A 15,709-nucleotide genomic window follows, 5' to 3' on the forward strand; every position below is an offset into this window, starting at 1 on the left:
TCGGTTTTGAAATTCTCTAGTTTATTGTACATTTTTCACTCATACTTTCTTTATAAACACATTACATGCATGCTTATGTTAGCTTAGGGTCTTCTGAATCCATAGATACCAAACACATGGTGTTCAGTCTCCATTACATATGGTTTATTATAAGCCCAAATGTAAAAATAGAGGAAACGGACCAAAAAGGGCTTATAGTCCCCAGAGGGTTAAAGGCCATGTTGCAGGTTAACCACCACTGTCGATTAATGGGTACATAAATCAATCAAGATATGTATATCATTTTTAAAATGTCTCAAAAATGGTCTTAAATACCATTTTTTTACGTTTTTGGTATTAACGGTTTTTTTCACGCAATTCGGTGATGACGTCACGTTGGGGAGAAGTGGAGGAAAGGTAGCCTGATGGCCGTCAAAGCCGATGAAATGCATAGTCCGAGGAGAATGAGTGAAGTGGAGAGTGGAGAGTTGGTGAAGTGTCCTGGTGAGCTGCTATCATTTAGCAACGCAGCAATGAGATAACGACACATATTTTTTTTTACTGTCATTGAATAGCACCGAGTGAAAAATAAACGTTTTCTTTATAGTGGCGGTGATGACGTTAGTTCAGATAAGTAACGTTACCGGTAGCCTTTGTCATAGTTCTGGTAAACTTTGTCTTTGTCATCTATAAATAGAAGGCTTCGTGCTAGCTATATGGGCGTTTCTAAGCGTTTCTCTTCCTCCGGTGAAAATGTTGTTGCAAACGTAGCCGCCGCGTGTCTGTCGTGGTGTTTGGCAGGTGCTCGCGCGGGCGGTGCCGTCCTGTGGAAACTGCGCTGGAAAGCTTGTGCTGTTGGGCAGTGAGTGCGTTTTGGTCGCTGGTCGAGGAGCTCACCCCGCGACCAGATGTGACTGAATGCTGAATGCATGCTGCCTGAATCCGTTTGTGCTGAAGATAGCATACACACATCTCAGGCAGGATCATGGTCCCCTTCAAGCTAGCACGCACGAGTAGCCTATGTTAATTGTTTGTTTACTTTTTTCACGAAGTCTTATGAACCAACTTAAACAGTTATAGGTGACTAGAGATGTGTTGTATAGACAATGATCATGTTCTATAATCTGCGCTATCTGAATACTCTCATCTACTACTCGTCTCTCTAGTCACTCTCAACGCTCTCACGGCGGGCTTTGGTAAACTCTCTCCCCAAGGTGACGTCATGCAATGCATTGTGGCGGAAAGGAGAATCGTTGGCGCTGTAAGATGGTACCTACTTTTTCGTATTATATTCCGTTTTGTGATACCCAACAACATAAAATACAATGGATCACAGTTTAAATGTTCATTACCAACAAGCAAATTGCACAAATTCGTTGAAAAATTTAACCTGCAACACGGCCTTTAAGCTAACACGCCGCTTCGGTACACTGATAAATTTTTTTTAGTGAAGTAAATAGGCTACTATAGAAAAACACGATGTAATTTACATGAAAAAGTTAGTTCAGGCAAGAATAAAAAAAAAAAAAACGATGTAAGTTCTATATTATACTCAATTCAAGCGTGTAGAAATGAACGCGTAAATAACAACATTATAAAATTACTCAACTTTTCTGATACTGGTGTTCCCATCATGCACTGGGCCTTGAATAATTAATGAGGTTGATTTTTCACAGTTTTCCGGCTGTATTTACACTGTTTTTATCATTGCTTGTGTTGTTAGGTTTAGTAACTTGCCATTTTGTGACATTTGGATTAATTTTCTACTCAAAATGACACATTCAAACACAAAAACGATCTATCAAATGTTACCGTCATTGTGTATTGTCTACCAAGTATTGAGGTCTCTGCATTCACACACACATGACTTCTGAAATGTAGATATGGTAACACACATTATATCTATTATATTAAATACATAGATGTTTCTAAATAAAGCATACACTTTAAAAGTGTGGTTTAATTCAATGTTATTTTGTCTGAGTGAAATGTATCGCAAAAGACACTTTACCTAAATAGATATTACTCACCCTTTCACTAGCTAAGTTAAAATTACTGATCTTCTTTGTTACTTTCACATAACTAGTTAAGGCGAGACACTACAGGTGAATAGGGTAACATTTTAAAATAATAGATATCACCATGAAACTTCCTCAGTTGTTAACTTACACAAGTTCATAAAAAAAATATATAACAAGTTCTTGAAATTTGTAATATATGTAATATATCTCATTAAATATGCGCAATTTTGCATATAGTTTCGGTAGATAGATCTGACCATATGATAAAGCCAGGTGCAAATTTTTTTTGTTTTTTTTTGTTTACACACAAGATGAAAAAAGATGTTCAGAGGGATTTCAGGATATATGCTTTCATTACCTAGGAAATCAAAATATACTGTCCATAGCCTTAAAAAAAATCAATTTTCGCCATATTTTTTATATTAAAATGTCACATAAATCAGGCCAGGAATGATTTATTAACAAATCCCTCTGAACATTAGCCTGGCTAACGCCAGACCCAATTCTCGTTGAGACTTGGGTCTGGGAACCACATGTGCATTTTCTCGTATTTGAGGCGTGGTTTACGAATGCCCGGCGCCGTTTATTGGGTGCTAAGAATGTCTATCAAATGCGCCTGTACGTAGCTCATAGCCAATCGTTTCCATTATACCAGACGACGTATGTAGAGACGCCAAAAGCTGCTCTTTTTTCAAAATAAACTTGCGTTCTAAACTACTTAGAACAATATCTAATGCTGCATCAAAAGGTAGCTTCGCGTGAATCACGTCTGCTGCCATGTTGTATCCATAGATATAAACAAACTGCTTAGTTGTGTCGCATGTCGTCATCGTCTTGCTGCTCCCTTCCCGTTCTGTGATTGGTTCCCTAAACGAGGCGAAAATCTGGTCCATGGTATCCAGACTGCCTTTCAGCGGATAAGTGTATAACTGGAAAGTTTGCTGTACATCGGTGCTACATAGGCGGAGATGTTTCTACTGGAGAATGACTTATTTTGAGAAAAAGGCATTTAAGGATTTGTAATGTAAAAAATCATACTTTTTTAGTGGAAACAACTATTTACTGACACAATATCTCATCAAATCATTAGCAACAACAATACAAACCACCTAAATCACATCAAAACTTATAAACACAGCATTTATGGCCTTCAACTGAGCAGAAAAACAGCCAAAAACACACATCTAAATGTCAGAGCGCGTCACATGATGCATCTGAACCAATCACGGTGTCAGAAATTGACATCAGCCAATGAGATTTCGCTTTTAGAGTTAAATGCTCATTGTACTTTCTCGATTGGTTGCTGATAAAAAGGAAATTACCATATTTGGATGCGACGGCATTGTACAGGAGAGAGAGAGCTTCCCAGCGGTGTGTGAGATTAAAGGAAGCAGAGAGATCGCAGAGCAGCGCGCTGATTAAGAACGCCAACTTTTGTTAAATCTCGGAGAAATCTACAGACGCAAATAGACAAAGTGTAGTAAAACAAAGACCTAAATGTGTATTTTGGACTTTTTTTCACCACAAGTCTGAAAGAAGACATGTTATTGAAGACAAATAGCCCAAAATCTCAAAATTGGCAATTGAAAAAAAAAAAAACGATGTTTTTGCCTGCCGTGTCTCGCCTTAAGTAGAGTTTACTTAATTTCATATGTGAAATTTACTTAAAAAATATTTGTGCAAAAACTTGCCAAAGTAAATAGTATTTTTCAGCGTAGCCTGTTTGTTTACATTCTTGTTTCCGGAAGCCAGTCACTAGTTCCGCCTTCTCGATACATCACGTACGTCGTTAATAACGGCAAGTGATGATTGATGATCATATGGTTTATTATAAGCCCAAATGTAAAAATAGAGAAAACGGACCAAAAAGGGCTTTAGTCCCCAGAGGCTTAAAGAAGAGAATCATCCAAAAACGTCATCTATACTTCACTATCCACTCTCATTGTATGCAGAGGAGACATTCTTCCTAACATTTCCCTTTGTGAAAATGAATAAAATGACACAGGGATGAAATAACATTTTTGTTGGTGAGTAAATGGCTCTGTTTCGGGAAACTGTTCCTTCAGTAATATTCTCTGGAAGATGACATCCTCTGCACTGGCTATAAGGAGCTTTATCGGGACCGATGGTCTCTGGCCGCTTTATTAAGTTGAAATGATGGATTGAGGAGAATGACTTGTATTGATTTTGGTGTTGTGCTGAGAAGCCACTGCGTTTCATCATTCTGCAGACAATAACAGATCAGCTTCCTCTAGCATCTGTGCTTTTCTTTCCTTTCTATCTGACAGCGGGGGAATATAAATATATCAAAACTTCATCCGTGATCTGCGACACATGATCTGGTTTTAGGATGTAGATCGGATGCTCTGAATACAACTGCTCAGGTGAGACACTGCAGTGTTAAAAAAAAAAAAACTGTACAAAAATATGGTTACAACATTTTACGTTTTTCAGATTTACCTCACAGTTTACAGTAAAAAATTAACAAATAATAATAAACAAAAATAGTGTTAATATACCAAATTGCTACAATAGTTTTGTTACCTTATTAAGGTGGTAAAGAGAAAACCACACAATGAATCAAAGTTCATCACAAGTATTTCCACAAGCTAAATAGCCACAAATATAAACATTAAGGTACACTATTACATATACACACAAATACAAAACACATTTAACAATATTAGAAGTAACATAAAACTGAGCGACACATAGTTGTCACCAGAGCTCAACTGCACGCACGCTGGAAGAAGTAGTAAATTAATGAGTGTAAACGATCTTTGCCGTTGTTGTAAAAAGAATTTAAGAATTCGCGGAGTACTTACAAGCACGAATAGCATTTTTGAGAGAAATACAAAAGGTGTGTGTATATACGAACAAGTTCTCCGTTTAGGATTAGATCTCAGCAATAAAGCAAAGAAATCTTCTCGCATTTGTTGGCCCTGTCTCAACTTTATAACACGGTTGCAACGCGACTTGACTGATTAAAAAAAATGTAAAGACGAGGAAAGAGAGCCGGCTGAAGAAGCGTGTTCATCTGAGGCTTCAGAGAAGAGATCGTGAGCGCATCCCTTCCATTGGTTTTTATTGCGTCCCATCTACTTAGCCACCATCGGAGCCGGCTGATAAATTAAACTTTTGCCGAATCCCATCGGAAGGACGGCAAATACATCTTTCCGATCGACAAGTGTCTTGATTGCGGTTCTCTGTTCGTCTTTTAAAAGGAATGCGCTGTCGATTTCTTTTATAACAGACGCGATAGCGGAATCTAAACATCTCAGTTCTCCAGCTGCAGTCATCTTCATCTTTGTTGAAAACCAATTCAACCCAAGCGCTCTTTGATGGCGTGGTGATTACGTAACCGCAGATCATCTGTCCATCATCGATTAAAGCCCGCCCTGGCAATTTGATTGGCTCGGCCTTCTGGGCAGGGGCGATTCCAGGATATTTTAAATGGGGGGGAACAGGGGGGACCAAGAACCAGTCAGGGGGGGCCAATCAGAAAATTCAACTGAAAATAAATACTGGTTTAGAAAATATTAAGCACGATCACCAAAATATAGATGGTATTACATTTTTCTTTTTTGCATGGATTAGGGGTTGTCAAACTTTTTGGAGCCAGGGACCCCTCCCTTCATATTTATAACAGTGACTGAGCCCAAAGTTAATGAGCGAAAAGTAATCTTACTAGGGGGGTTCGGGGGCATGCCCCCCCGAGGAATTTTTGTCTTTCTTGATCTACACATGTGTATTTCAAGGTGTTTTAAGGCAAAAACATTGGATAACTACAGCTTTCCAATTCCATTCCGTCTTTGTTATTCCAATACTTATACACATTCGAGGTACACAAATATAGCCTAGCCTATATTTATACAATAATAATGGAAATATGTTTAATAGGTGATTGTGTTATTTAATTGCACTTATATCCACTGTAATTAGCGGGAAAACACATACAGTATATCGGTGTTAAATAGAAATTGTAAAATGTTATCCAGGTCTCATCCTGGGCACAGTATGCTGACCTGTAGCTATATTTCCTTTCCCAAAGCTGAGCTTTGGATACTTTGCATACTGATTGTTTCTATTGTTCGTTTAAAACTTCTAGGCCTATATCTAAAATAGCTGTTTAGTTTAGCTATTTAAATCTTATCTCGCACTTTATGACTGTTAACTGCAGCGTCGTGCGGGAATTCACACTGGGCTTGTAGCTTCGATATTTCAAAATATATTTAGTGTGTAACTTACATACTTTCCTGCTGTTTTAAAAACGCGCAACTGTGCTTCCTCTTCGCGCGAGTCTCAAATCAAGCAGTGATTGACAATGGTGCGGTGGTGTCTCTTTCCTCCTGATTTAAAAACGCGCAACTGTGATCATCACTTCTTCTTCGCGTTCGCGCTAGTCTCAAATCAAACAGTGATTGACAGCGCTCTGGTCCAATGGTGCGGTGGGCATTTTCAGGTTGGTTGACAGCAAATCTAACCCAATGAGATTGGAGGGGGGGCACCAGGGGGGGCCAATCATATTCCAGGGGGGGCCGGTGCCACCCCGTGCCCCCCCTCTAGACACGCCCCTGCTTCTGGGAGCCGAGCATAATTACTCCTCAACGAATCGAGTCCAGACCGAACTTCCCGATCAAAAAATGTTGTGGGCGGGGTTCGGGCCGGCACCCAGGCTAATGTTTAACAGTATTTTTCTGTAATTTACATTTAAATGTCTTATTAGATCAATTACAGTTTCTGACCGTTTGAGGTAAGGTAACTAAACAGGTTTTTACTGTAGCATTTTTACTGGCACTTACCATTCAAATTGACTTGCAATCAGATTTCAAGGAGAGGGTCTCTGATTTCTTGACTTTGTTCAGAAAGTAAGTCAATGTTACTGCAGATTGATAAAGCACAAAAAAGAAAACAAATAATTTCTAGATATCGATATCGATTCAAAATATAGCTAAATTTAAATGCAAGCACAAAGTCAACGTTTTGAGCATAATTAATATGTGTGCTTTAAAAAGATCTGCCTGCCGTTCCTGCCAAACCAAATACTGCAAGCTGCCCTTCCAGCCAGCACAACTAAGCCTCCGCAGACGATCCAGAATATGCAGCGTATCTGATCTCCAATAAACCAAAGAGGGACATGTCTCACCTCTCGTGTGCTGTGTCCCATTTCACCTCTCTATGCCTTAAAAATATGCACTCTTTTTGTGAATAAAAAGTAGATACGTTTGAGTGTGTATAGCAGAAGAATCGGGACCACGTCTTGAAACCATTGTTGCGTGTATTACATGCCTTCTGTCACCATAAACCACCTGTCAATCATCCTGTCACAGTTAACATCTTCATATACAAATTTACTCAACTCAAACAATTCTTTCTATGTTTGATAGGAAACAAGCATGTTGATCTGCCAGAAGTGGGTCTTTTACGAGGAGAACTCATGTTTTTTGCATAATGATGCATTTACAGTAGTTAATGGCCAAATGTATCTGCTATTGTGCTATTCATATCTTTATAAAATGTTGTTGCGGATGTAATATAACAGAGATAACGTTAATTTAATATTTTTCATCATGTTAGATTTTAATTATAAACACTTTCTGGGTGTCTCTGCTTAACTCACGCACATCCGCATATTTTTGAAGTTGTTTTCGTGTTTGTGGTTCTGAACCGAATCCTCACTTCGAAAAATCTTTAATAGTAAGACCATTTGGGGAATTTTAACATATACTCTTTTCAACATACTGCACTTTGGGTCACACTTATTTTAATCTCACATGCTATTTAGGATGTATATTCTTATACATATAATATGATACATATATATATTATTGTGACATCACCAACCCTAAAGTTTACATAAACCCCGCCCCCGGGAATGCGATTTATAGATTATAAAGACAGAATATGCTAATCAATGACTAGAAGATAACTACACATAAGCGACATAAATTCATCAACTAACCATTCAGAAATGTCCCGTTGCTTCTACATGTTGTCACTTCTTCTTGAGTCTCTCCATTATTGGCTGACTCCGGTTTGAACATAAACATTGAAATTTTCAGTGCATGTGTGTGTGAGGTAAAAGTACACAAGCTGTTGAAGCTCCGCCCCTGTGCCGGGAGCAGCAGCTCATTTGCATTTAAAGGGACAGACACAAAATGGTGCGTTTTTGCAAACCCTCAAAAAGTGACAATATTAACATGCTATATGAAAATATCTGTGGGGTATTTTGAGCTAAAACTTCACACACACACTTTGGGGACATCAGAGACTTATTTCACATCTTGTGAAAAGGGCATTATACCACACCCAGGGGCGGACTGGCCATCTGTGTGATCTGGAGAATCACAGAACGGCCGGTACTCCAGGACGGCCGCCGGGCCGGCCCACCACCCGCCACGCACGCAGTCATCACCTGTTTTTTTCCCTAACGCGGCCGCGGGTAAAAAACGGAAAGAAAAGGGCGGGGCTGAGAAGGCGAGAGTTCCGCAAAAAATTGCGGAATTTAGATACTGAAGCCGCTAAATGTCGCAAACTAACTGAAAAATTTAGCAGCACAGCCAGCAGCAGCACCTCGCAGTTAAATAATAGCAGCAGTGAAGAAGTGAGCCAGACAGCTATGCAGCAACACCAGTGATGATGAGGGACAGAAAGATGAGCTGGTAGATCCAGGGCAAGTATGGATCATGAGAGGAGAAGGAGAGTTACTTTGCCAGGGATGATGTTAGGAAGTGATATTCAGGTTGCTAAATTTTTAATGATTACAGTATTAAAACCGCTAAACTTCAACATTTTAGCTGTAAAATGCCACATGCAGTACAGCTAATAAGAAATTTGTTGTGCTTTTACTTTTTAAAATGTTGGTAACATTACAGTTAATGCTTACAAACTTTGAAGATTTTGAATACAGAAGTTACATTTGTAATGGTGTATTTTCATTTAGATGTGGTATAATTATTTGTGCAGTAGCTAAGATTAATTACTGCATAAATTAATTAAGATTATTAAGTAATGAATTCATTTTAAGATAGAATATGCTGTTATAACAGCATATTATACAATCTATTCCATGCTATCTTGGAATAAAACTTTTTTTTTTATCCATTCCATCATTTGTTTATTCAGGTTGAGCTTAGACCAAGAGCAGAGAAAGACACCCACTCCAGCTCAACTTTAAATTACTTTAAGCGCCCCAAGTCAGACAGTCACAGCCTAGAGTTTTTTTTACACAGGACTGCAGTGTGTTGAGACGTTCAGTGTGCAGAATGTGAGTGTTCAAGTTAATCTAGAATAATATGCCACAATTGATAAAAGTATCAAGAGCCACAATTAAAGTCTTGTGACACTCATGCCAGGCGTTATTGTTGTTGTTGTCGAGTTTCCGCGCATGGCGCGACGATTGCTTTGGGCCGGGCCTAGTCAAAGTCCAGGGCCGTTTTTTAGTCCCAGTCCGTCCCTGACCACACCTTTAGGACATAACCGACTAAGCGAATTCTCGCCAAACCGTGCAGTTAGATATATAGTTTGTACAAAACAAAAATCATTAGAATGTCCTCATAAAATATGGAAACCTAATGTGTGTGTGTCTGTGTGTGTATAGACATCAGTTAGCATCGTTATGACATCATCTTTCTGTGACAAGTGTATAAATGCACAGTTGGGGTCTTAAGATGGCTTTCATTAAAAAAAAATGGATGATACCCATATCTCTGATCAGTTCTGGCAGTGCTTGAAGATGAGACAAATAAACAAATTAAATCTTTTCTTTTTCTTTCTGCTTCTTTGCACTTCACTAGGATTATGTTTCTTCGCGTCACCAAACCCCATAAACTACAATATTCATCATCTCTGTCTCTCTCTGTCTCTGTCTCAGCAGAAATGTGATTGTCTTCTGAGTCTGAAAGCAAATTCTCCGGAGCAAAAGGCAAGAGTGTGTCAGTGTTTGAGCGAGAACATCAATAAACAGCTTCATCTGCACGGAAGACAGACTTTCTGCCCACCTCAGCAGGTACAGTACATGCTTCATGCTTCTCTGGACACTATCAGGACACAACAATGAGGATGTGATCGAGGTTTAGGCCATTTGCTCCATCATTCCTATGTTCTTAGCATATCTTACATTTGTTGATCATGCTATTTACGGTGCGGGGATATGGAGCCAGATGAGCCTCAAAAATAATACATTTACAAAACAAAATTCATAAATGCACAGCACAATTCACATTCACAAAATCAGATTCGTAAATTAAAAAAACACGATTCATAAATGCACAAGTAAAAGCATAAATATTTTCTTCCAAATGCTCACACAAATGCATCTTACCTAAATAAATGTCAAATGTTTACACAAATATGTATATGAAGACTTGTGCCATCTGAAAACTTCTTCTAGAATTATCATTTTTATCAAGCTCGTATATTTAAGTTCACTTGCCATTAAAGTGAAATAACTGAACACACAGTAAACATACAAGCTTGATAAAAATGATCATTCTAGAAGAAAATTTCAGATGGCACTTGGAGGCTTTTGCATCTGAAGTCTTCATATATTAATTTCTTGAATTAATTTCCATCACACATTTATGAATGATGTTACATGTATTTATGGATCGTCACACGTGCGTGGACTGCTTTGTAATTTGTGTGCGGTATTTTTTGTACCACTTTTACGTGGTCTTGGTCTCGGTCTCGGTCTCGGTCTTGTCTTGGTCTCGGTCTCGGTCTCGGTCTCGGTCTCGGTCTTGTCTCGGTCTCGGTCTCGGTCTTGGTCTTGGTCTTGGTCTTGGTCTCGGTCTCGGTCTTGTCTTGGTCTCGGTCTCGGTCTTGTCTCGGTCTCGGTCTCGGTCTTGGTACGGTACCCGATGGGCCGGGCCGGGTTCGGACAGATATTTAGAAATGATGTTCGGGTTCGGGTCGGGCTCGGTCACATCAGCGCGATAAGGCATTGAACATTTTAAATTTAAAACAGCTTATGTAGGTAGCCGATGTGCCTGATGCTTTCACTTGATGCAAACGTTCGTTTTTGTGATTAAAATACATGTAAAATATTACCATAACATCTGTCTTCCTGTGTGCGGACATTTGTTTATGTAGCCGTGACAACGAAACGCGTGCATAATGTGCGCGCGCCTGTGTTAAGAGCGCTTGTTGCTCCGCGCGCTGATGCGCTTGTCCTGTTGACATTTCCGATTGCCTTCCTAAAGTTGCTTAATAAAAGCAGGCTTTCCACACAAACAAACGTACAATTGTCATTAGTATGAGAAAAAAATGGGATTTTAACTGTCGGGCTCGGGTCGGGCTCGAACATAAATATATTTATGCCTGTCGGGCTCGGGTCGGGTTCGGTTACTGCTCTGTCGGACGTGGGCCGGGCTCGGACTGAAAAAGTCGGCCCGATCCGCACTCTAGTTCACATACCGTTTTGAATGCATATATGAGTGAGAGAGACTTTGGGAGATTCTGGAGAGTGTGTGTCTTGGAGTGGAATGTATGCAGTGTTTTTTTCTACCAGCATAATATATACATCCTATGCTATGTTAATGGAAACCACATGTTTCAGCCTATATGAACTGAAGTTCTTTTTTAGGCAGAGAGAGAGAAACTGACTGAGATGCAATGAAGATCTGTTGCTGATCCGCTCTCTCCCTTATGTCTTATATAAAATGGTAAAATAAATTAGATATCTTGGCAAAATCATTGGTGTCTGTTTCTATGAAATCAATTAACAAGGGGAAGCACGATTTTTAAATCTACAATTTGGCGTCACTGAACACGATCGCATATCCAGCCATTCGTCTCAATCATTACAGGTAAGACTTTTTTCCTTTCTAAAAAAAAGTTTTAAGTCTGCCTGATGATTAGAGACAGTGACTGAAACTGCTGAAAAGAACTGTGTGATTTCAGGTACCAGTTGTTTTGCCAATGAATATAAGACATAAGAAAATAATAAAATAAATACAAATTTAATAATTTAATTTAATTTGGCTTATTTAAGTTTCTCTGAAAAGTAATCCTCTAACAATATTTGATATGCTGGGATGGAGATGGATCTTTTTTAGAAAAAAGGCCATTTAGTCATTTGGGGGAATTAGCTGTAAGACGGTTAAGCTAGAAAATTTGCTTGGTTAGGACTGTTCACGGGGTTGGACTGTGGCGGGACTGTTTATAACGATGGCAGACTAAAAATCCCTAAAACATATCCAACACTTGAAGATTCGTTCTCAGAAGGAGACGAGGAAAGTGAGACACAAGCGATACTTGATTGACAGAAGCGGTTAAGTGTGGCGATACTGTTTATAACGATGGCAGGGAAAAATATCTAAAACATTGTAACACGCTGAAGTAATACAAGTATAAAAGTAACTAGCTAGGATCGCGGGCATTTCTGACTTTGACCGTAAAGCTGTTCAAAGATTTGAGGATACTGATCTATAGGCTTAAAATAAAAACAAAGAAATCAATCTGATAAAATCTAAAATATTTAAAAAGAAAGAAAAAAAGAAACTGTTCTGAGTGAACTGAAAAACAAAACAAATAGAAAATAGTGAAGCATTGGAGTTAACTTTTCTTTTGTTCTGTGAGTGGAAGAAGGGAAAGAGAGTAAAACAGCCCCTCCCTTTGGAATTCACTATACACACACACACACATAAAGTTGGAGAAGAGAGAGAGTGAATCAGCCCCTCCCTTCGGAATTGGCTATACCTTCTATACACACACACACACACACATAAAGTTGGAGAAGAGAGAGAGTGAATCAGCCCCTCCCTTCGGAATTGGCTATACCTTCTCACACACACACATACACACACACATAGGAAGAGAGGGAGAAGCAGGGTAGCCCTCTCGTGAAGTTTACACACACATACACGCACACATATACATTGTCCAGCTGTTCTGAGCGCACAGACACAGAGTGACAAAAACTTTGCAAAATGGCAGAAAGTGTCTGTAACAGCAGAACAATATCTGCTTGGTATCTAGACCGGAAGAAAAAGAAGCAAGCTAAGCTTTTGAAAAAAGGATTGGACATTAATGCATCTATCGATGAGCAGTTAATCTGGTTCAAGTCGCAAAAAGACAAGATCAAATCAAAAGCATTTCCAATTTTAGCAGCTCATTGGATTGTGAAACAAGGTGGAATTTGTTGCGATTTAAATGGTGGTCCAGTTCCACTTGTTGAAGCAATGAGGCCTCAAATTGAAGCATACAACAAGTTGAACAAAATCATGTCTATCAAATGTTCAGAGAAAGAAAATACAACCAGTGATGATTCATTTGATCCAGATTGGACAAACATAATAACTGAAGCTGAAAGGAAATATTCACAAGCACCAGTGAAATCCGCAACAACTGTAACGCCTCCTCCTTACAAACCAATCTATCCAACTTTGCCTGAACAATATACAAGTTCATCTAAACCTCTGACACAGCTTCAAGCTTCAAGATCAAATGGAGGTCCAGTTGACAAAATGTATATTGCATCTGCACAAGCAGCTCCAATAATAACGAGATCCAAATCAGTCCAGCCAAACAGAGACATGTTGAGATCTACACCAGCTCGTAATTATGAATCGGACTGGGATGATGAGACAAGAGATGACGACATGATCACAGTTGATAAGATCGGTCCTGAATTTTCTTCACCTGCGATTAAAAGGGAAGAATCTGAAATGATGACCGAAGAGAGACCATTCACACCAGGAGAACGTCAAGCCATTCTCACAGCCTTGCCTCCTCTAAAGAGACAAGATCCAAACACAGAGTTTTGGCGAGAATTAGACTCTCTGGTTGAAGCTCATCAAATGACACTACGAGACATTCACACAATTGTGAAAGCTAAAATCCCAAGAGACCGATGGGAACGCTTGCCAGCGTCGATAACAACAGCCCAATGGGTAGACTTGTGGGTTGATGGCCAGGGACGACCCCTGGGTCTTTGGCAAGCATTAGATGAGTTCCGAAAAGAAATCCAAGAAATCTTGGGGAGCGGTAAAATTCCATTCACATCAGTGACATTAATTAAGCAAAAGGATGATGAATCTCCAGATGAATATGCTCTGCGTAAGTGGAATGCTTATGAGAGATGGGCCCTCTGTGCTAAGAAACAACCTGACAGAGATGATGTACAGTTCACTGACACACTTGTGGATGGCCTTAGCTCTAAATACCAACAAGCCTTATCACTTGGAGTCAATCCAGGCGAAACATTTGACCAAATTATGCAATGGGCTGGCCGTCTAGAGATGGCTATGAGATCAAACAAGGAAGAAGGAAACAAGCCATATCGAAGAGGAGTGGCGACAGCTCAATACAACATGGACACAAAGAATAGGATGGTTGTTTGCAGCAACTGTGGAAAGCGTGGCCACTCAAGAAAAGATTGTTGGGCTAAAGGAGGTGGAGCAGAAGGTCAAGGTCCATCATTTAAACAAGTCAGTGTGAAAAATCATGATGAAACCTCTCAAGGGAAGACGTGGACAGAAGCTCAAGTCCGTCAGCTCATAGAGGGAATTATGCGTCCGCAATAGGAATCAGCGGCCCCCTGTATTAGTAAGAAAAGAGACAATCGCCTTTTCATCAATGCATTAATAGGGGGCCACCCATGCGACATTCTGGTCGACACAGGAGCAGCGATTTCAATAACCGATCTGAACCTACCTACAACAGATGAAACTATGGAAGTTGAAGGAGTTGGAGGAGGTATCACAACATTTCGCAAAAGTATACAAGTTCCACTGCAAATACATGAAGATGAAGTCATATGGACATCTTTTTGGGTGGGACCGAATTCACAAGGAAGCCTCATTGGCATGGACATTCTTCCATTGTTGAACATGATCATCTTCACTGACAGTCGTCAAATCGCTACAACAGCTGGGATAATACCACACGAAGATCGCACATGTAATTTAAGTTCTGTTGGTGCAGCAAAACCAATCATCAGAGATTGGGGGAAAGACGGTGTGTGGGGTCTTGTGTGCAGTTTATATCCAGACGTTTGGGCTAAACACAAATTGGATTGTGGCAAAGCCAACATTAACCCCGTTGTTATTGAGGGACCAATACATGCCCCTCATAAACAATACCCTATCCGACCTGAAGCAAGACAAGCCGTGGAAGAGATAGTGGCAGACTTGGAAGCTGAAGGGATCATCAGACAAACTTCATCTACCACTAATAGTCCTGTCTGGCCTGTCAAGAAATCAGATAACTCATGGAGATTAACCATTGATTATACAAGACTTAACAGTGTAACACCAAAACCGCATCCTATTGTGGCCAATCCTGCCACCATTCTGAATGATATTCCAGGAAATGCAAGAATTTTCACGGTACTTGATGTACTGTCGGCTTTCTGGTCTATACCTATTGACGAAAGATCTCAAGAGAAACTGGCCTTCACAGTGGGCGCAAAACAGTATGTTTGGAACAGACTCCCACAAGGTCTTAATCTTTCTCCTGTGGTATTTCATAGAACTTTGGATCAGTTCTTAACCGAGAAAAAAACTGAAATTGAGGGTTCAGGAAGTGTTTGCATTCAGTACGTGGATGACTTGCTGATTGCAAGCCCAGATGAAAACAGCCATATATTTGCTCTGAATATCATCCTACAAGCCCTTAGGAAAGGAGGATTCAAAGTCAACCCCGGCAAAGCACAGCTGGCCAAAACCAAGGTTATCTACTTGGGCCAAGAAATATCTGTCGAGGGA

General features: G+C 39.7%; 1 protein-coding gene across 7 annotated transcripts in view; it reads left to right on the plus strand.

The window, feature by feature from the left end:
• rgs3a (regulator of G protein signaling 3a) overlaps nt 1–15,709 on the plus strand; it is a 209,406-nt gene that overhangs the window by 87,999 nt on the left and 105,698 nt on the right. For 4 of the 7 annotated variants that reach the window (XM_079606412.1, XM_079606416.1, XM_079606418.1 and 1 more), the window contains one exon: nt 9,874–10,008. In XM_079606412.1, coding sequence (XP_079462538.1) covers nt 9,874–10,008 — 135 coding nt within the window. The remainder of the gene's footprint in view (nt 1–9,873; nt 10,009–15,709) is intronic. The other 3 variants (XM_079606415.1, XM_079606417.1, XM_079606420.1) reach the window with 1 other exon arrangement.

The sequence above is a fragment of the Phoxinus phoxinus genome, assembly GCF_949152265.1.
Source record: "Phoxinus phoxinus genome assembly, chromosome: 3".
In the NCBI taxonomy this organism is placed as follows: Eukaryota; Metazoa; Chordata; class Actinopteri; order Cypriniformes; family Leuciscidae; genus Phoxinus; species Phoxinus phoxinus.